General features: G+C 43.0%; 1 protein-coding gene across 9 annotated transcripts in view; it reads left to right on the top strand.

Annotated features, from left to right (window-relative positions):
- The first annotated feature begins 1686 nt into the window (after window positions 1-1686).
- Window positions 1687-20971, top strand: part of LOC126108652 (zinc finger protein 492-like) — a 118232-nt gene continuing 98947 nt past the window's right edge. For 4 of the 9 annotated variants that reach the window (XR_007523582.1, XM_049913964.1, XM_049913960.1 and 1 more), the window contains exons 1-3: window positions 1701-1828; window positions 2105-2221; window positions 3765-3851. Coding sequence is in view for 6 of the 9 variants with exons in the window: in XM_049913964.1 (XP_049769921.1) it covers window positions 3783-3851 (69 nt within the window). In the remaining 3 variants the exon portion in view is untranslated. Of the gene's footprint in view, window positions 1829-1865; window positions 2051-2104; window positions 2222-3764; window positions 3852-20971 lie in introns of all 9 variants that reach the window. The other 5 variants (XR_007523583.1, XM_049913962.1, XM_049913963.1 and 2 more) reach the window with 4 other exon arrangements.

Below are 20971 nucleotides of genomic sequence, written 5' to 3' on the forward strand. Positions count from 1 at the left end.
GATCACTGGAACAACAGATAAATTAAAAAATAATAATAAATAAAAAAAAGTAATTGCTGTCACAACCATATCATGTTCACTGATGTGGACATCCTCAAAGAGGTCAGGTCTGTTTGTTGTTGCCATTAGAAACAATATATTTTCATCATGAGAGAGGTTCCTAACTGTCTGTTCTAGGTAGTTTTCAGAGAAGCCATTTAGTAATGTCTCACAGGGTGTCTTATCACACCCATCACTAACAAAACTGTAATTTTCCCAATTGATTGTTGAATTACTAAAGTTCCCCCAATGAGTACAGTATGATTTGGAAACTTTCGTTCAAGCAAAACATTCTCACATGCAGCTTCAGTTGCCATCATGGTGGCTTTGAGTCATTTTGTCTATTGCAACGAATTTATCATTAGCCTATTCTTTCGATATACTCTTAAATTTTCCCCAGAAATCTCACTGCCATTATTTTCAGGCTCAGCCATCTATAATTTAAGCAACCTTTATGTCTAAAGTTCTGTATTTTTGGTGATAGTTCTTGTACTTCCAGAAAAAGAACGTTCCCTACAGCTAAGGATCTGTAATAATGTTGCTAACAACAGGTCTTTAAACGTTTTTGGTACTCCTGAACACGCATTACACACAAGACAAATTTACGAAATGGAAACCAAATTACAGCGATGGTGCTTTGAAATTCCGTCAAAAGGATGCAGCCAATTGACGCAATTCACTGGTGGGTTGGTAAGTGGAGTCAGAAAGTAGAATGGAGTTGAACTTTATGTCGCAAGATAAATGTTGCTTAATTTTTGTCATGTTACTGAAAACTGTGTCTTTACACATTTAACTGTGGTGTCACTCCAGTGTTCCATTATCTGGGGTGTCATATTAGTTGCGCATGTGCACTGGGCTTAAATCATGAACGAAGATTTACTACAAATTATTTCATGTACATCACTATTAACTTAAGAAAACTCTCAGACATGCACTTCTGTTCATGTTGATATGCTCTGAAGTTAGGGATGAGGGATTCTCTGAATGCTAAAATTGTATAAAGCATTGCTTTATTTAAATTTGTTTAAAATCTGGTAGATGGATCCTTAAGACAGTATTAAGCTGGCATATCATACATTCCACATTACACTTCAAGCCTTGAGAGTCTCTGTTTTCGTTAGTAGTATTATTTTTAAAATTTAGATATACAGCATATACTTTTCGCAATATTGCTTTAGTTGAAGCTTTGTTATATAGCCGATTGGGTGAATAATGTTTTTTTTTTATTTATGTGACCATAGGATCCATAAATACTGTAGAATTGTTTGTAGATTTCGAAACCATACTTGCAACTATGAAAAAATTAATAAAAAACACGTAGTTTCCCATTCGACTTTCATGAAACAGCGAAGTGGCGCAGTTATAGCACAATGAACTCGCATTCCGGAGGACCACGGTTCAAACCCGAGTCCAGGTTTCCTGATTGGGTTTTCAGTGACTTCCCTAAATCGCTTCACGCAAATGCCAGGACAGTTCTTTTGAAAAGGCACGGCCGACTTCCTTCAGCAACGGGACCGATGACCTCACTATTTGGTCCCTTCCCCAATATTAACCAACAAACGACTTTTTTCCTAGCAGATATGCAGCTCTGATTCCAAGATTGTTAGAACGACCTCCGTGGTAGGTTCTTTCTTCCGCATTGATTGACTTTGACCGCAACAGCAGATGACTGTAGAATTCAGTAGTTCATGTCATGCGTTCGTACGGTATTGTGTTGCGATTTCTGTGTAATATGTAAGTGATTTGATGGTGGAGACAGGAAATCACGGAAAGACACATATTGAGTGTGGTACTAAGTCAATGCTTAATTTTTGTTATCATTACAGCTAACTGCCTCGAATGAAGTAGTTTGCCAATGCCTTGTAATGATGCTACAGTAACTGTTCGTACAATTATTATATTAGTTTAATTTCATTTATTGGGCACATTTGAACGATACGTTTGTTCCACGTTTAATTCTTGTATCATCCTTGGCGCTTGTGGTTATGGTTTGAGATAGCCTTAGAATTGGGTAAGTAATTATTTCAGGTTATGTGTATCAGAACCAAACACTTGTTATTTTCAGTGAGCTTGTGTTTCCGCATTGCGAGCAGGAGGTGACTAGTGTCTAGACAAACATATTAGCGCACATTACGTACCTGTGCTGTTCGGCAATTACGAAGAATACCAGATCGACGTGTGGGTATGTAATGTGCTTGCTGTTTTCGTTCTGTCCGACAACATTGATAAATGTTTCCCTTGATTTAGCAAACGAACCGCCAGAAATTTTGATGTGTTGTCTGTAATTGCCGGAAAAGTGTCTATATGCTGTGGTGGTTAGAGAAAGTGAAGGTCAATGTGAAATACTTAGTCATGGACGAAAAAAGGCCCTCATGAAGTTCACACACACGCTGCATTCATATTGTTATATTTACTTGCGTTGTGCATGCGAAGTTCGGTAACAATATTTGTGAAGGAAGGAATGGGGACAGTAAGAGTTTACTGTAATCTGATCTGTAGTTCGCCCGGGTTGTAGCGCAAACAGTTGTACTGCCGATACATCAGATTCGTTAGCACACGTTAATACAGAGTATCAGGGATTGGTTATGTTGGTATGAAAGAGAATGCTGTAGAGGGAATTCATTGTGTAGCGTTTTCCATGGATTTTCAATGTGCCTATGTGCTCCATAGTTTAGTAAATAGTGCTGTTTATAGTAATGTGCACGTTTCAATCTATGGAAGGATATAGGAAATGTAATTGACTCTGTAAGGCCTAATGGGTATGTGTAATTGCCACTGACAAAAGTATCCCAAAACACAGAACATTGTCATGGGACGCTTATGAGAAACTAATTTCACTAAGTCTTGTTAGAGGAATTTACTCGTTGCTAAATCTTGACAGTCAAGAATCATTTATTTTTCTATGCAACGTGCAGGCAGCAGTGTGTGTTTTTTAGGGACTGAGTAACGATTGCAGCATTGCTCTATATTGAGTTGATAATGTTGAATATAGATGACTGTACAAGGAAACAGTTGTTAAAAATATGTACTAAACTGACTGAAAAAAAAAGAAAGTTCTGTCTGTATGGGTGGATTTTCATGTTCTGCTTTTCTGAATACCATGAGCAAATATGGGTTTATAGATTGATTGAAAATGCAGCCAGTATGATTGAGAAATAATTATTTTCTGTTCTTGCATACGTTGTTAAGAACATAATTATAAACCTCTTACATTATTCTATATATTAAGGAATTTGCAGGATACATTGACAGGCTTCGATATAGCTCAAGACTCATTTTAATCTTTTATTCTTCATACGTAAAATTGTCTACAGTAAATAGATTTGTCTGGTAAACTCACTTTATCTTAGTTGCTTCACATGACAGTTACAAATTTATGTGGAAAAAGAAATATAAGTCAGCTGCCATATTCAGAATAAGACTGATTACCACACACAAATGCTACTAAGTAACAGCAGTAACTGAAAGTCATTTGTTTCCATTGTGTGGGGGGTTTTTGTTTTCTCTTAAATTGAGTTTTGTTTTCCATTAATGACACTGAGGCTTCGGAGTCCTCATAACCAGCAATTTGTAAATCAGTTCATTTTGTCAGGTTCTTTGTCCCTCAGCCATTTTTAAATTTTTCATATGCATCGACTCATTTGCTTCAGCCAGCAAATACTGCCTGTGCACTATGTCGAATAATGACACTGTAAACATACCACTTTTGCTTTCTTGTTTTTCAGTGGCGTAGGAGGGCAATCATGGACTGCAAGGGAACTAGTTTGGTGAAAAAAGAGAAGAATGAAATATATGCTGAACCAGAATCCTTGGTAAATAGCTTCTTGTATTTTTTACCATTGTTTCATTAATTTCTTTGTACAATGTGTTGTGTAAACAAGCAGATTACATGTCCTGTTGTATGTCAGATGAAAAATTTGGTATTGGCTGTTGGTTTTGCTTCTTGACCAAACGAAGTTGTGACTGTTGGCTGTGCAACATATTCGCAATGGATTGGCGTCTTTTAGTATATGATGCCGCTATCTAATATTTAATATGTTTCAAAATTTCTGCAGCTTATTGTTAGTGTGATGTTGGCATCCCAGTAGCCAATGATCACATGTTTGCTGTCTACTAGGAAATTGTCAAATGTTCTTGAGTTGTGACGTTAGCAATCACTTGTTACAAATTAATTTCCTGCTTTGAGATTTAGTTCAGTGTGTTGTTAATGTCTAGATTTGTTCCTTTTTTAGAAAGATGTATTATTAATGGATATGATAAAGTAATATATGAGTGGACTCCAATTGCTAGAGTGCAGATGATTTAGCTACTACTGTAGATCAGTTGTATGGTTCGCTGGACAAATTGATCATATGCTATATTTGTGGTCAATTTTTAAGTTGGCCAGAGTTGCTTTCTCAGACAAGAGGGATATATATGTGGATTTATTGCAAAGACAATATTTGGCAGTCTATTCGTCATGGTCCCTGATGGAGAAATCTAAACTCATGACCTAAAATATTTTTATCCTGGTGTATAATTTTTGCTATTGTTCATCTAATTGGTTTTATATCCTCAAAGTTATTGTTAGCAATATTACCGTACTTGATCTGTTTTTGTTTTGTCAGTAGGTATTCAGAATCTATTAAATATAGGGAAGTGGTAGGGGACCAAGAGTTGTTGATGAAATCCTTTGATGAGCTTAAATACTATTAAATGAAAGAGCAATTGGTAGTGTAATGTACAACCCTAAAAAGGAAATAGTGGTAATGCTGAAACTAAAAGGAAAAAAGGAGTGTTACAGTTTTAACTACAGAATGTTGGAATGTTTGCAGTGCTCTTTAACCAGTAGATCTTCACATTACCACTCTAAATATTTAGTATCAAATAAATTACTTAAATGTTAATATAATCACAGAGTTAAACTGTGCGGGCTCAAGTATGACACGTCTGTAACATACAACATACGCTTACAGGTTTGGTGATCATAAAAGAAGTAATGATAGCAGAATGTCACTGTCAGCTTCAGGCAAATTAAAACATGCTGAAGTTACTGTTAGAGCTTAGTCCTTGATTCATTTTTTCTGAGATTAGCAGGATTTTGAATTTTCCAGTGTGTGGCCATCAACATTTTATGGAAAACTCACTCCTCATCAAAGCGCTGTAATTTGTTTTATGTAGCTAGATCAAAACACTCCTCTGACACTGTAAAGATGTCATTTGCTCTGAATCGTTCATCTTGAGAGTTTCTCTAGAAGCAGTGAAAACACAAATGTACACTCGCGCTAGACAATGTCATGTTATAAAAGTAGCCTTGTCAGGTTTTTGTTAGTGTCAGCTGCCAAAGTCCGTGTCAAGTAGGACCTTCCTCCCCATCCCCCCCCCCCCCTCCCCAAAAGAAGAAAACCTTTGTGCTTTGAATTTCTCACTTACCTTTCTTTCTATGAACTTGGTGTATGTAGTGTCGTGCTCATATTCAGGATGTTCATTCTTCTAGTGGTATTGTAGTTCGTGCATTGATATCAAAATGTCAGCAGTTGGTAAAGGCAAGTAGTTGTAGATATAGCACACATGCCTTTGCTGTACCAATCTTCTTATCACTTCTTTTTGGAACACCTACGGAAGTGAGGACTATATTGCACCTTCATATCGTGTGTTACATCCGTATTGTAAATGTATCTGTTTTTCCATTAGCTCAAAGCTGTGTAACTGAGCAATTGCTGTTCAAGCTTTTCATGTGAGGTTGTATCTGAACTGGTCCAATGGTGACAAGCAAAACTCAGTGGCCTTAGTTGTGTTTTCCAAAGAACAGAGAAATTAAAATCAAACATGGGAAATGACAGGATAGAGTAATGATATACAAAGCATGCATTCCAACTCAGCACATTGAGGAGACCTTAGGTTGCAGGTAGGTGGAATGAATTGACTGCTAAATATTTAAGCTTTTGGACAAAGTAATTCATATGAAATACAGAACAACACTAGGCCATGAACACATCTAATGTGAGTAGAAATCTGTTGGAGTGAGAGGTAAAGAGGTGCTGTGGGGTGGGAAGTGAGGGATAGCAGGGTAGGGGTGGAGGTGATGCTGTGCTGCCTGTGGTATTTGTCAAGGACATGGGGGTGGGGGGCAGAATAGGGCTGCTAGGTGCAGTGTTGGGAGGCTGTGTGGGGCAAGGGGGGGGGTGGAGTTGTGGGATAGGTGTGTGCAGTGCTAGAATGAGAGCAGGGTAGGGAATAGGTGGGGTGGAGCATACAGACCAGTGAACGTTGAGGCTTATGGGGATGACTGATATTTTGTACGAAGAGTTTCCATTTGCACAATTTAGAAAAGCTTGTTATGTGTGTGCGATTTTTTTTAATGTGCTCCCAAAGACGGAATCTTTGCTCATCTTCAACCTACCCTGCCACAAAAGACACCAATCATTTCCTTCACTGAGCTCCACAGTTCCTGCTCCTTTACCATTTGGTACCCTGCTCATCATTGGCAGTGCTATCACCCTCTATGATGACATCCCCCAACTAGTTTCTAACCCACAATTCTCCATTGAAGACACCGCCTAAAAACAAATCTACAGCACATCAAAGGGCATTTGTATGGCACCATGTTCTGCCAGTTCATTCATATGCCACCTAGAGGATTCCTTTCTAACCACCCAGAATCACAAACCCTTCACCAGATCAAGATTCATTGATGACATTTTTATGATCTTATTGGATTGTTTATTGAACCTGATCTGATTAGGTCCATCAGGCCCTCTATTAAACTGGACCATGGTTTCACAAATACTGTACCCTTTTTGTATCATATTTTCCCAAAACTAAGTTTTAATATGACAAATAGTATTACAATGATTTTGGTGTCTCAATTAGCAATGTCAGTGAATAATACTATGAACTAAAAGTTAATACTGGCAGTACTTCTACTACTGCAGTTGATACCACTAGTGGTGCTAGTAGTGAGGTGATGAAAGAATTTGAAGAAGTGCAAGGTAGATTTTATTCTGATACAGTGTGTTATGAGGAAAGGAAATGTAAGGAGACTCCGCCAGCTAAGAATATTGGGAAACAATGTGGTTGCAAGGAATATACTAACGGTCACACTGAGGCCTGCACAGCCTAAAATTTCCTTTCGGGCGTTTTCCCAGAAACAGAGAAAGGGAAATACAGAAGTATCCAATTCCACCCATCTACTTTGTTCCATGATGTCACAAATATGGCAGAAGCAACCATAAACTAAGACTCTAATGTGGCGCCTATGTAAACATGACCACTAACACGAAAATACAATTAAAAACCAAAACACACACACACACACACACACACACACACACACACACACACACACACACACACACACACAGTGCACTGTGCACTTATTATTTTCCCTTTCTCTGTTTCTCTCCTCCCTTTCCCCTCCCACAGTACAGCTTCCCAAAACTGCCGTTAGCAACCCATACTGTCTCTGCCACATCCTTGCGTGGTGTCACAGAGAACACATCTTCCCCCCACCCCTCCTCCCACCTTCACATTGCTATCCCTCTCTCCTTGCGCTGTGCCGCCTCATACCTCACACCCCACCCTAACAGATTGTTGCTCATGCCAAAAGCAGATGGTCATGTCTCAGTTCTTGGAGGCTGTGTGTGTGTGTGTGTGTGTGTGTGTGTGTGTGTGTGTGTTTTCTATTTCAGAAGAAGGGCTTTGTCCAGAATCTCAATTTTTAACACTCTTTCATTGTACATGTCTGAGTCAGTATAGAAAGTAAACGTGCCAAATTTCATGTTGATGGGAAAGTGAACTGGGAAAAACACAACAACCAAATCTGGAAGAAAAGGCCTCAAGATTGTTCTACCTTATGTGTAAACTGAGAGTAGTGTTTGGTTGTAACACGCTCTGTATGTCATATTTTGGTTCCTTTGTCAGATACATGTTTATTCCGCTGATATCAGTGGCATAAAAAAATCTGTGGAATATGCTAGGCAGAACATATAGTGGTGCCTGTATTTGTTTACCAGGCTTAGAATACTAGTAGTTCTTGATATCTCTATGACTCTGCTGTTGGCATCAGGAAGAATGGTAAGGAATGTGTTGCCAGAACGCAGTTTACAAACAAGATACTGTAAGTAATGCAAACATCCACATCCCAAGGCATGGGCTAGCAAGAACAGGAAACTCTCACAAAGTGAATGACCTCAAAAGTTTTATTTCTTATTTCCCCTCTGCTTCATCCACATCATTTTAAAATTTCAAAATAAAAATGTGCGATTGGCTAATAGAAAATCCATATTACAATTAGTTGTATGGTGTGGGTATTGTTGATTTCAATATTAAAGATTCTGGTTGTACCCACTGATTTCACTACACTATTGTTTTTTTATATGATGAAGCGCATTTTGTATAAAATAGTTACCGATAAGTAAATAAAGATATGGGTGTAGGAAATATGATTCAAAGTAGCAGCATAGGAAAGTGAAGTGCAAGATGCTAATAAATTTTCAAATTTCTTGTCACTGATCATTTATATAACTTTTAGACCACTGCCATTGAAATGCACCTTACTGACTGTCACTGAGAAGGCCACTCTGAAAAGAATGAGTCATTTATTCTTTGGAAGTGTCATAGACTTAAAATATGTGATAATTTTTGTAATATATCTAAAATTGTCTTCTTAAAAGAACTCCTGGCAGATTTTTTAAATGGATGAGCAAGTGAACCAACAGGTAATTCTAGAATTTGTGTGACTGTATGAAATGAAGCAGTGTTATGTTATGAGTCAATTTTGGTGAATATAGTATAGATTGGCTTGATGCACTTGCCCATGCTAGAATACCCTCCACTAACCTCTTAATCTCTGATGACTGTCAACTCCTACATCCATTTGAACTTGCTTCTTGTCTTCAAGCCATAGTATCCCTCTACACTTTTTACCCTCACATATACCTCCATTACCAACTTGACTATCCCTAAAAGCCTCAATTTTCTAGTCGAAACTCAACATTGCCTGGTTTATTTCAGCTAGATTCCATCGCTTTTATTGATGTTTGTCACACAATCTCCTTTAGTGATGATATCCAATTTTGTTCTTCTGAGTTTTACCTCCCACACATCCCTTCATTGACAGTGTCAAGATGTCTGTTTTGTTTGATAGAATTACATTGTCATTGGTAAACACATAGCTTGCTTTACTTTCTTCCAGATTTCCTTCATGTCTTCATCATAAAGAGTGCATATCAGATGTAGGCTACAAGCCTGTCTCATTTCCTACTAAGTGCTTCCCTTTCATGTCTTTAAATTCTTACAACTGGTGCCTGGTTTCTGTGAAAGTTGCAAGCAAACTTTTGCTTCCTGTCTGTTTATTCTGCTGCTGCCCAAAGTCCAAAGGGTGCAGTCAACTCCACATTCTCAAAAGCATTTCAGTAAATCTGCAAAAGCTGCAAACACAGTTTTGTTTTCATTTAACTCATCTTATAAGGTAAGCCATAGTATCAGTATTGCCTTGTTACATGTTTCTGGTACCCAAAGTGATCTTATGTAAGGTTAACCCTCTAAAAGCTTTTCCTTTCTTGCAAGCATGTCATATTAATCTGATAATATTCACACCTGTTAGCACCTGCCTTTCTTCGAATTTGAATTATTACATTCTGGTTTATGTATGACTGTACGTCAACTATCTCATATCTTGCACAAAAGTGGAATAATTTTGTCATGGATGGCTTCCCATGTATCCCAATAATTCTGAGGGAATGTCACCAACTGAAATGGCCTTGGTACTACTTCGCTCTTTCAGTGCTGTATCAAATTCTGGTCATATGATACCTCTAGTCTTGTCTGCAACTACTTCCTTTTCCCATTTTGGAGCAAGTTTGTTCCCCTTTGCCCTACAACCATTCTTGTTTAGCCATATTGCATCTTCTGTCAACATCATTCCAGTAATGTCTGTTTCCCTTTTGTCTGCTTAAATAGCTACATGTTTGTATTTTCTCTTCTCATCAGTTAAATTCAGCATCTCATGAGTTGTTAAGGTATTTGTACTAGGCCTTACCTTTTACCTATGTTTCCTCCTGCCTTCACTGTTTCATCTCAAAGCTGCCTATTCATCACCCAGTGTGTACTTACCCTCTATTTATCACTTTTTGCCTAATGCTCATTTTCAAACCATCAATGAGTTTTGGTTCATTCAAGTTTATCCAAATGCCATGTACTTAAATTCTACTTTTACCATTTCTTCCAAATTACTCTGCAGTTTATGAAAGCAACTCTAGCCAGAGTCCACATCTATCACTGGAAATGTTTTGTAGTTTAGAATCCTGTTTTGAAATCTTTGTTTTTGACATTACATAATCTGTTTGAAACCTTTTGGTTTCTCCATGTTATTCCACATACACAAGCTTATTTCACGATACTTGAAAAAAGTGTTTGCAGTGACTAATTCATGCAATGTGCAAAATTCTACCAGGTGGCTTCCCCCTTTGTCATTTGTGCCATTGGATGTTCTCTTAACTATTTTGCATCATGTTCCTACTACTGAATTTCATTACCTTCTAGAATTGGTTTTCATCTTCCTTAGATATTGAATAATTACTCATCAAACTTTTTCCTATTCGGTCTGGTTGCCATACAAATTTCTACCATTGTTGTATTTACTTCATGCCTATTTCACCTATGGTAATTCAGTGACATTGCTGTTGATAATAGCTTACTCATGTTCCTATTTTCTTGCTCACAACTAGGGCTCTCCCTGCATGATCCCTATTTGATTTTTTGTTGATAATCTTGTCTGTCCTTTCTGCCACTGCACTTCAGTTCGTACTACAACTGAATACAACCTATCCATTTTTGCTATTTAAAGTCTCTAACCTTCCTAGGCTGTTGTTTTTGTCTTCAGTCCAGAGACTGGTTTCGTGTGTGTGTGTGTGTGTGTGTGTGTGTGTGTGTGTGTGTGTGTGTGTGTGTTGGGGTGGGGGGGGGGAGAGGGGGTTTGAGGTTTTCGGGTGCTAAACAGCGTGGTCATCAGCGCCCAACTGGTTTCGTGCCACTTTCCATACTACCCTATCCTGTGCAAGTTTCTTCATCTCAAAGTATGTACAGCAGTCTACATCCTTCTGAATCTGCTTAGTGTATTCATCTCCTGGTCTCCCTCTTTGACTTTTACCCTCCACACTGCCCCCCTATACTAAATTGGGGATCCATTGATGCCTCAGAACATGTCCTACCAACCGATCCCTTCTTCTAGTCAAGTTGAGCCACAAATTCATCATCTCCCCGATTCTATTCAGTACGTCCTCATTAGTTACATGATCTACCCATCTAATCTTCGGCATTCTTCTGTAGCACCACATTTCACCCCCCTGCGGGTTCGGGGGTTAGAATAGGCCCGCGGTATTCCTGCCTGTCGTACGAGGCGACTAAAAGGAGTCTCACATGTTTCGGCCTTATGTGATGGTCCCCTCTCGGGTTTGACCTCCATCTTTCTAAATTATTCCGAAGAGCGAGCCAATTGGGGAAGGGCGCCTTACGTGGTGCACTGTATCCGTCGTGCATTGAGACCTTTAGCCGGTTTTTTCGTCGTTGCAATGGTGTTCCGCTCGTTTTCCATCTCTTGGGCGAGGATACGTCCCTGGATGCGATTCCCACGCTGCACTCTGCAGTGTTTCTTTTAACTGCGACGACGACCTTGGACAGTTTTGCACCTAAGATCCAGCACGGTAGCCAGTCCGTTGTGGTGGGGCCGCCATGTACCCTCTTGGTTGTAGCCCCCTGACAACACAGGGATCGCTCTACTGATGCCTGCGCCGTTAACTCCCCACGTATGCCAAGGAGTAGATGCCCGTCTCCCTGGGGCATCAGGACTCCCGGCAATGGACATCCTGCCAGGTGGCTATTGCTGCGGCTGGGTGGCGCCCGTGGGGAGGGCCCTTGGTCGGAGTAGGTGGCATCAGGGCGGATGACCCGCAATGAAGCGTGGTACATCATCTCTCGCTGGCGGCCAGCCGCCAGCAGTCTCTAAGCGTTCTCGGGCTCAATTTAATGCTGAAAAGTACAATCCGAAAACGTTCCCCTCTCTGGCCACGCTGTGGGAGGAGCGTAAGTCTCAGGATGGAGGTAATAGTTATTCGCCCCGATTCTTGGTTTGTACGAGAGCTGATGGGGAGTCTTTTCTCTCCACAAAGCCTCAGTTCTTCGTCGAGCATTTAGAGGACAAGTTTGGGGAGGTGGAGGGCTTGTCTAAAATGCGCTCTGGCTCAGTACTGATACAAACGGCATCCTCCGCCCAGTCACGCAGGTTACTTGCTTGTGACAAGTTGGGGGATGTTAACGTTACTATTACTCCACATAAGAGTTTAAATATGGTCCAGGGTGTTATTTTCCATAGGGACCTCCTTTTGCAGTCTGATGACGAGCTGCGCGCCAACTTAGAACGTAGAGGTGTTCATTTCGTCCGGCGCGTTCATCGGGGTCCGAGGGACAATCAGGTTGCTACCGGTGCCTTCATCTTGGCCTTCGAGGGTGATACGTTACCGGAAAAGGTCAAGGTGATGGTCTACCGATGTGACGTCAAGCCCTATATCCCTCCCCCGATGCGGTGCTTCAAGTGCTGGAAGTTCGGCCATATGTCTTCCCGCTGCACTTCCAGCCTCACATGTCGAGATTGCGGACGCCCATCTCATCCCGATACTCCATGTGCCCCGCCTCCCATCTGTGTCAACTGCGGGGAGCACCATTCACCTTGCTCGCCTGACTGCAAAGTCTTTCAGAAAGAGCGCAAAATTATGGAATATAAGACCCTGGACCGGCTGAGCTATACTGAGGCCAAAAGGAAATATGACAGACTCCATCCTGTGAGAATGACATCTTCTTATGCAGCTGCTACGACAACTGTGCTAGCCCCATCAGTTTCGAGACTTCCAGCCAGCTCGATAAGCAGTACGACTCCTCCTGCCCCCTTGCCTGTGGGGGGCTCTACCCAACCGGTTGCTCCTGCACCACCTACCTCAGGAGCAACCTCCTCCCACCCGTCGGGGACGTCCGTCCCCGCTTCTCAGCCGGAGAAGCGTCTAACTTTTTCGGCTACTCTCGCCCGTAAGAGTTCCCTTGGGACCCTCCCTTCCCAGGGTTCCACCAGCGGGAAGGATGACGGCCGCCAGTGGCATAAGTCCTCACCAGCGGCCGGGCGTAGGGCTTCACGATCCTCCTCTGTCCCGGAGACTGAATCGGTGAAGCCTTCCCAGCCGGTGCAACCCAAGGTTCAGCGAGAGAAGTCCAAGAGAAAGACCTCTAAGGCCAAAGAACTTGCGGTGGCGCCAACCCCACCGCACCTTTCGCGCTCTGCGTCTGAGGATGCAGTCGAGATTCTAGCGTCCGCTGAGGACCTTGATCTCGCTGGTCCCTCAGACGCCATGGATGCCTCTCGTACGGGTACTGAATCGGTGGCAGTGAGTGAACAAGCGGCGTAAATTGCCTTCCCAGTCCTTTCACGCCTTTCTCAGCCATGGACAATATCATCCTCCAGTGGAACTGCGGCGGTTTTTTCCACCATCTAGCTGAGCTCCAACAACTTATCAGCCGTCACCCTTTCTTCTGCATTGCTCTTCAGGAAACTTGGTTTCCAGCAATGCGAACCCCCGCCCTCCGTGGCTATCGGGGTTATTATAAGAACAGGGCAGCGTATGAAAGGGTGTCGGGTGGCGTCTGCCTCTATGTCCTTCACACTCTGCACAGCGAGTCTGTCCCTCTCCACACACCTTTAGAGGCTGTCGCTGTTCGGGTGTGGACGCCACAGGCTGTTACCGTCTGCAGTCTTTACCTTCCACCGGATGGTGATGTCTCGCACCATGTCCTGGCTGCGCTGATAGCCCAATTGCCGCCACCTTTCTTGCTATTGGGCGACTTCAACGCCCATAACCCTCTGTGGGGTGGGTCAGTGGCAACAGGTCGAGGCGCCATCGTTGAGCATTTATTGTCGCAGCTCGATCTCTCGATTTTAAATGATGGTGCCTTCACACACTTCAGTGTGGCGCATGGCACATACTCCGCCATTGACCTTTCAATATGTAGCCCTAGCCTCTTACCGTCTCTCCAATGGAGTGTGCATGACGACCTGTGTGGTAGTGACCACTTTCCGATCTTTCTGTCACTACCACAGCGTCACTCTTCTGGGCGCCCTAGCAGATGGGCTATGAATAAGGCTGACTGGGACTTGTTCTCCTCCACTGCCGCTATTGAGCCTCTCTCTAGTGATGACATTTATGCGGTGGTTCAATCGGTCACCACCGGCATCGTTACTGCCGCCGAATCTGCCATTCCCCGTTCTTCTGGGTCCCCTCGGCGGAAGGCTGTGCCTTGGTGGTCGCCTGAAATCGCTGAAGCGATTAAAGATCGCCGGCGGGCGCTCCAGCGTCACAAGCGACATCCCTCCTTAGACCACCTTATCGCCTTCAAACGGCTGCGTGCGCGGGCCCGCCTCCTTATCCGCCAAGGCAAGAAGGAGTGCTGGGAGCGGTATGTGTCCACCATTGGCCTCCATGTCACTCCTTCGCAGGTCTGGGCCAAGATTCGACGCGTCTATGGCTATCGGACCCCTGCCAGCGTCCCTGCGCTCTCACTGAATGGAGCAGTTTGTACTGACTCCGACGTCATTGCAAACCGCTTAGCAGAGCATTTTGCTATGAGTTCCGCTTCTGCGAATTACCCCCAGGCCTTCCGCTCCATTAAAGAGCGGATGGAACGTCGGAGCCTTTCTTTTCGCACCGACGCTTCTGAACCCTACAACGCTCCATTCAGTGAGTGGGAATTTCAGAGTGCCCTTGCTGCTTGCCCTGATACCGCTCCCGGGCCAGATCGCATCCACTGTCAGATGCTGAAACACCTTTCAGTGGACTGCAAGCGACGCCTCCTCGACCTTTACAACCGTCTCTGGGTCGAGGGCGAGTTTCCGTCGCAATGGCGGGAAAGTATTGTCATCCCCATTTTGAAACCTGGAAAGAACCCTCTGGAGGTGGACAGCTACCGTCCCATTAGTCTCACCAACGTTCTTTGCAAGTTGCTTGAACGGATGGTGAGCCGGCGCTTAAATTGGGTCCTGGAGTCTCGGGGCCTTCTGGCTCCGTCTCAGGGTGGGTTCCGGAAAGGCCGCTCCGCCGCCGACAATCTGGTGAGCCTGGAGTCGGCCATCCGTACTGCCTTTGCCCGCCGTCAGCACCTGGTCGCTGTCTTTTTCGACATGCGGAAGGCGTACGATACGACATGGCGTCATCACATCCTTTCTACGCTTCATGGATGGGGTCTTCGGGGCCCTCTGCCGATCTTTATCCGCAATTTCCTGTCGTATCGTACCTTCCGCGTGCAAGTCGCAGCCTCCTATAGTTCCACCCACGTCCAGGAGAACGGTGTGCCACAGGGTTCTGTTTTAAGTGTCTGCCTGTTTTTAATAGCCATTAACGGGCTCGCTGCGGCCGTGGGAAATTCTGTCTCTGCTTCCCTGTATGCTGACGACTTCTGCCTTTATTACAGCTCTACTGGCATTGCAGCTGTTGAACGTCAGCTACAGGGCGCTATCCGTAAGGCGCAGTCTTGGGCTGTAGAGCATGGGTTTCAGTTTTCGGCAGCCAAGACCCGCGTTATGCATTTCTGCCGGCGCCGAACAGTCCATCCTGGGCCGCGGCTTTATCTTGGCGACGAACTCCTTGCTGTGGTGGAAACCCACAGGTTTTTGGGGGTGGTTTTCGATGCCCGGTTGACTTGGCTGCCTCATATCCGGCAGCTTAAACAGACGTGTTGGCGGCATCTAAACGCTCTGAGATGCTTGAGCCACACCCACTGGGGCGCCGACCGCTCTACCCTGTTGCGGCTCTACCAGGCGTTAATCCAGTCTCGCCTGGATTATGGGTGCCTAGCTTATGGCTCAGCATCCCCATCTGCGTTGCGGGTGCTGGACCCAATTCTCCACAGCGGGATACGCCTTGCCACTGGTGCTTTCCGCACCAGCCCTGTGGACAGTGTACTAGTGGAGGCAGGTGTACCTCCACTGCGGTTCCGGCGCCAACGTTTGCTGGCCGCTTATGCAGCCCATGTTCTAAGCTTGCCCGGGCATCCAAATTATCGTGTCCTGTTCCCGCAGTCAGTCGTCCATCTGCCAGACCGTCGGCCCCGGTCGGGTTGTCCGATCGCCATACGCGTCAAGGAGCTTCTCTGTGGGCTTGGGTTTTTCCCTGTTCCACCTCCTTTCCGGGCGCCTCTGCGTACACCCCCGTGGTGTGTTCCTCGCCCTTGCCTTCGGCTCGACTTGACACAGGGCTCGAAGGACTCGGTCCCTCCAGAGGCCTTCCGCTGCCGCTTTTATTCCATCCTGGCCACGTATCAGGGCTCTGGAATTGTTTACACCGACGGTTCGATGGTTGCTGGTCGTGTCGGGTATGCGCTAACTCTAGGGGACCATTCCGAACAACGGTCCTTGGCGGCTGGCTGCAGCGTTTACACTGCTGAGCTAGTCGCCATCTTTAGAGCCCTAGAGTATATCCGCTCCTGCTCAGGTGAGTCCTTCGTTATCTGTAGCGATTCCCTGCGCAGTTTACGAGCTCTCGACCAGTGTTTTCCTCGTTCTCGTCTGGTGATGGCTATCCATGAGTCCCTGCATACTCTTGCGCGTTGCGGCCGCTCTGTGGTCTTTGTGTGGACCCCCGGTCAAGTCGGTATAACGGGCAATGAACATGTTGACCGCCTGGCGAAAGAGGCCACGAGTAAACCATCTCTGGATGTTGGCCTCCCAGAGGCTGATTTGCGGGCGGTCCTCCGCCGAAAAGTTTTTGCGCTTTGGGACGCTGAATGGCGCGATCGGATTACACCCAATAAACTCCGTGCCATTAAGGAGACGACGACTGTGTGGCGGTCCTCCATGCGAGCCAACCGCAGGGACTCAGTCGTCCTTTGTCGGCTCCGCATTGGCCATTCCCGGCTAACACACAGTTATTTACTGCGCCGGGAGGACCCTCCTGTATGTCGCTGCGGGGCGGCTTTGACGGTGGCCCACATTCTGTTGGCCTGCCCCCTTTTAGCTGTGGTCAGGCAGACATTTGCGCTGCCTGATACGCTCCCTGCCGTTTTATCCAATGACCCTGTTATGGCTGCCTTAGTTTTACGTTTTATTAGGGCAGGGAGTTTTTATTCTTTCATCTGAGTGTTTCTGTTTTATTTTTTGTTTTGATTCTGGCCTTTGGCCTATGATTTTAAACTGATCTTTTAATGTGTTTCTAAGTGGTTGGCTTTTCCTTTTTTATTTCTATGGTCGGCCAACCACTGTCACACTCTGTGTGGTTTTAGTTCGTTTTGTCTTGTCCTTGTCTCCGTTTCTCTTGTTCTGTATCGTCTGTGATCTATTCTGTTCCTCGTTTTTATTCTCTGTGGATGTTCTTTGTCTTTGGAAAAAGGGACCGATGACCGTAGCAGTCTGGTCCCTTTCATCCCCCAAACCAACCAACCAACCACATTTCAAAAGCTTCTGTTCTCTTACACACACACACACACACACACACACACGTGCAGAGAGCTGAGACACCACTGCCAAGCTGTGGTCTCAGCTCTCTGAGACTGCGATCATGCGAGGGTGCACGTGTCTACTGCTGACAAAGGCCTTAATGGCCGAAAGCCTTAATTGTGTGAATCCTTTTTTATTGTGCCTATCGCGACTAGCATCTCTGCTATATGGTGAGTAGCATCTTTCCTTCTCTGGTATTGTTACATTCCATCCTGGGTTTTCCATTGTTTGATGTTTGCTTCTATTCTATTCTTGTTTAAACTGTTAGTCGTCTGTGTCGTCCACTTCCATACAAGACTACACTCCATACAAATACTTTCAGAAAAGACTTCCTGACACTTAAATCTATACTTGATGTTAACAAATTTGTCCTCTCGAGAAAAGCTTTACTTTCCATTGCCACCCTACATTTTATAATCATGTCTACTTTGACCATTTGCTCCCCAAATAGGAAAACTCATGTACTACTTTGTGTCTCATTTTCTAATCTAAATCCCTCAGCATCACTGATTTAACTCAACTACATTCCATTATCCTCATTTTGCTTTTGTTGATGTTCATCTTCTATTCTCCTTTCAAGACACTGTCTCTGACAAAATTACAATGTCATCGGCAAACCTCAAAGTTTTTATTTCTTCTCCATGGATTTTAATTTCTGCTTCAAATTTTTCTTTTGTTTTCTGAACTGCTTGCTCAGCATACAGATTCAATACCATCAGGGATAGGCTACAACCCTGTGTCACTCCCTTCCCAAACGTTCTTTCCCTTTCATGCCCTTCGACTCTTATAACTGCCATCAGGTTACTGTACATATTGTAAATAGCCTTTTGTTCCCTGGGTTTGACCTCTGCAACCTTCATAGTTTGAGAGAGAGTATTAAAATCAACATTATAAAAAAGGTTTCCCGAAGCCTACAAACGCTAGAAACATAATTTGCCTTTCCTTAATCTGTATTCTAAGACAAGTTGTAGGGTCAGTATTGCCTTATGTTTTCAAACATTTATGGAATCCAAACTGGTTTTTCCCAAGGTCAGCTTCTACCAGTTTTTCCATTCATCTGTAATGTATTCGTGTTAGTGTTTTGCAGCCATGACTTACCAAACTGATAGTTTGGTAATTTTCATGTCTAGTTTGGTAATTTTTACATCTGTCAACACCTTCTTTCTTTGGGATTGGAATTATTATATTCTTTTTGAGGTCTGAGGGTATTTCACCTATCTCCTACATCCTACTCACCACATGCTGGAATTCTGTCAGGTCTGGCTCTTTGAAGGCTATCAGTAGTTCTAATGGAATGTTGTATACTTGCAGGGCCTTGTTTCGACTCGGGTCTTTCGTGGCTTTGTCAAACTTGTCACACAGTATCATTTCTCCCATTTCATCTTCATCTACATCATGTTCTATTTCCATATATTGCCCTCCAGTACATCGCCCTTCTATAGACACACTATATAATCCTTCCACATTTCTGCTTTCTCTTCTTTGCTTAGAACTGGTTTTCTGTCTGAGCTCTTGATATTCATCCAAGTGCTTCTCTTTTCTCTAAAGGTCTCTCTAATTTTCCTGTAGGCAGTATCTATCTTACCCCGTAGTGATATATACTTATCCTACTAAGGTATGTAATACTCCACACTCAGACATATAGAGTGCCTGTCCTGCTTTTCCTGATAACATCCTCCTGTGTAGCCTCTGCTTGGAGATCTGGATGGGGAATTATTTTACCTCCAGAATATTTTGCCTAAGATAATTTTGTACAGTAGAGCTGCAAGCTCTTGTGAAGAAAAAAACAAACACAGCTGCAGTTTTCCTTTGCTTTCATCCACTTGCAGTATTGGCACAGGAAGTTGGTTAATGCTACAAGGCCAGGTCAGTTGATCATACAGACCATTGCTCCTGGAACTGCTGAAAAGGCTTTTGCCTCTCTTGAGGAACCATGTGTTAGCTTGATTTCTCCTCAGATAATACGTATTTGTGTTTGCACTTACTGTTTTCAGTATCGCTCACATGCCAGCAACCCTACCTTGGCAGTGTCCGTGGTTCGTTTGGTGTGGAGGCTGTGCACTATTGTTTAAAGTGCTGTCTTGGAGCAGAAGAAATAGTTTTAGCATGTATATTTGTAGAATTACTTAGTTATCTGTATGAACATAAATAACAATTCTGTGATACTGTATTGGTACACATGCAAACAAACAGATGAAAACTGTTGCTATGTCTCAGATTTGAGGCTGTAACTCCTGGTTTCAGGATCAGTTACTTTAACAATTACCCTAACCAAGCATGCCTCCAGGGCTGCCAAGGGGATGTCAGTTGTGTGTCCTCATAGATTTTCATCTTAGGTTCAGGATTTTAAGTTCAGCGACCAGCCAATAATTTTGTAAAGCAGTATGACACAGTTCTCCATAGAAGTAGAAACAAGAAATGTATTTGGCAGTTGGGTGATTTGTGAGTGCTGGTAAGTATAAAAAATTTATTATACAGTGGTCTGTAGATGAGTGCATATGATAACAATGTAATAATCATAAAATTGGTGGTTCAGATAACACTGATTGCTACCAGTTCTTTTAGTTTTATGTACATTCCATATGTAAAACAAATGGTAATTTTAATTCATGCTGAACCATACTTTATTAAAAAGTTACTTTTAATTATAAGTTACATAAAATGCAAGTATTGTTGAAAAATTACAATTTGGTACAAAAATGGAGAGCATCAAATTGAAAATAAAGAAATCTCGCAGAAATGTATCAACATTTTTGTTTTAATATGTCGAATGTTGAAAAAAATGTAATTTTTACTAAAGCGTTACAATTCAGTATTTGTTAAATTTGCGAGTTGTTAGTAGACATGGAAGTTTCCAAAAATTAGTAGTTCTTACTAGAAGATTCGAACCAGCAGCTTTTTCATTAAGGTACTTTTGTGCTATAGTCTCAATTACCAGCAGTTGTGTTAATAATTAGGATATATTTTGTAGTTGACAGCACTCAGAAATCTTCTGATCTTCAATGTCAAATTTTTGTAGTTGTTTGGTAACTGCATAGTGCTGGTTTAGGGAATTGATGTTCCAGCACAACTCCAAATACTCTAAATCTGAAGGAAATTAAAGAGGATGATCTGAAAGATACCCTTTTCAGTCAAGTTCTTATTCTTGCAGGGACGTGCCCATAATTTTTAAGGTGATAGCCCATAAAATGCAAGAAATCCAGGTTTAACTAATCAGTGCAGCCAAAATTAATTTTTACGTCTGCTGTTACATAGATGATTCTCTAATATTAGGCAGTCATTGGATCAAATTGTAAATGTTTCTGATCAGCTTAAATCATCTGGTATTCAAAATTGTATTGGCTGACAGCATTGCAGCAGAATTGTGAGTGAATAGAGCAATTGATTTTAATTATCAATGACTGTAGGATCCATTTTTACTCT

This window comes from Schistocerca cancellata, chromosome 11 (genome assembly GCF_023864275.1).
Source record: "Schistocerca cancellata isolate TAMUIC-IGC-003103 chromosome 11, iqSchCanc2.1, whole genome shotgun sequence".
Classification (NCBI taxonomy): Eukaryota; Metazoa; Arthropoda; class Insecta; order Orthoptera; family Acrididae; genus Schistocerca; species Schistocerca cancellata.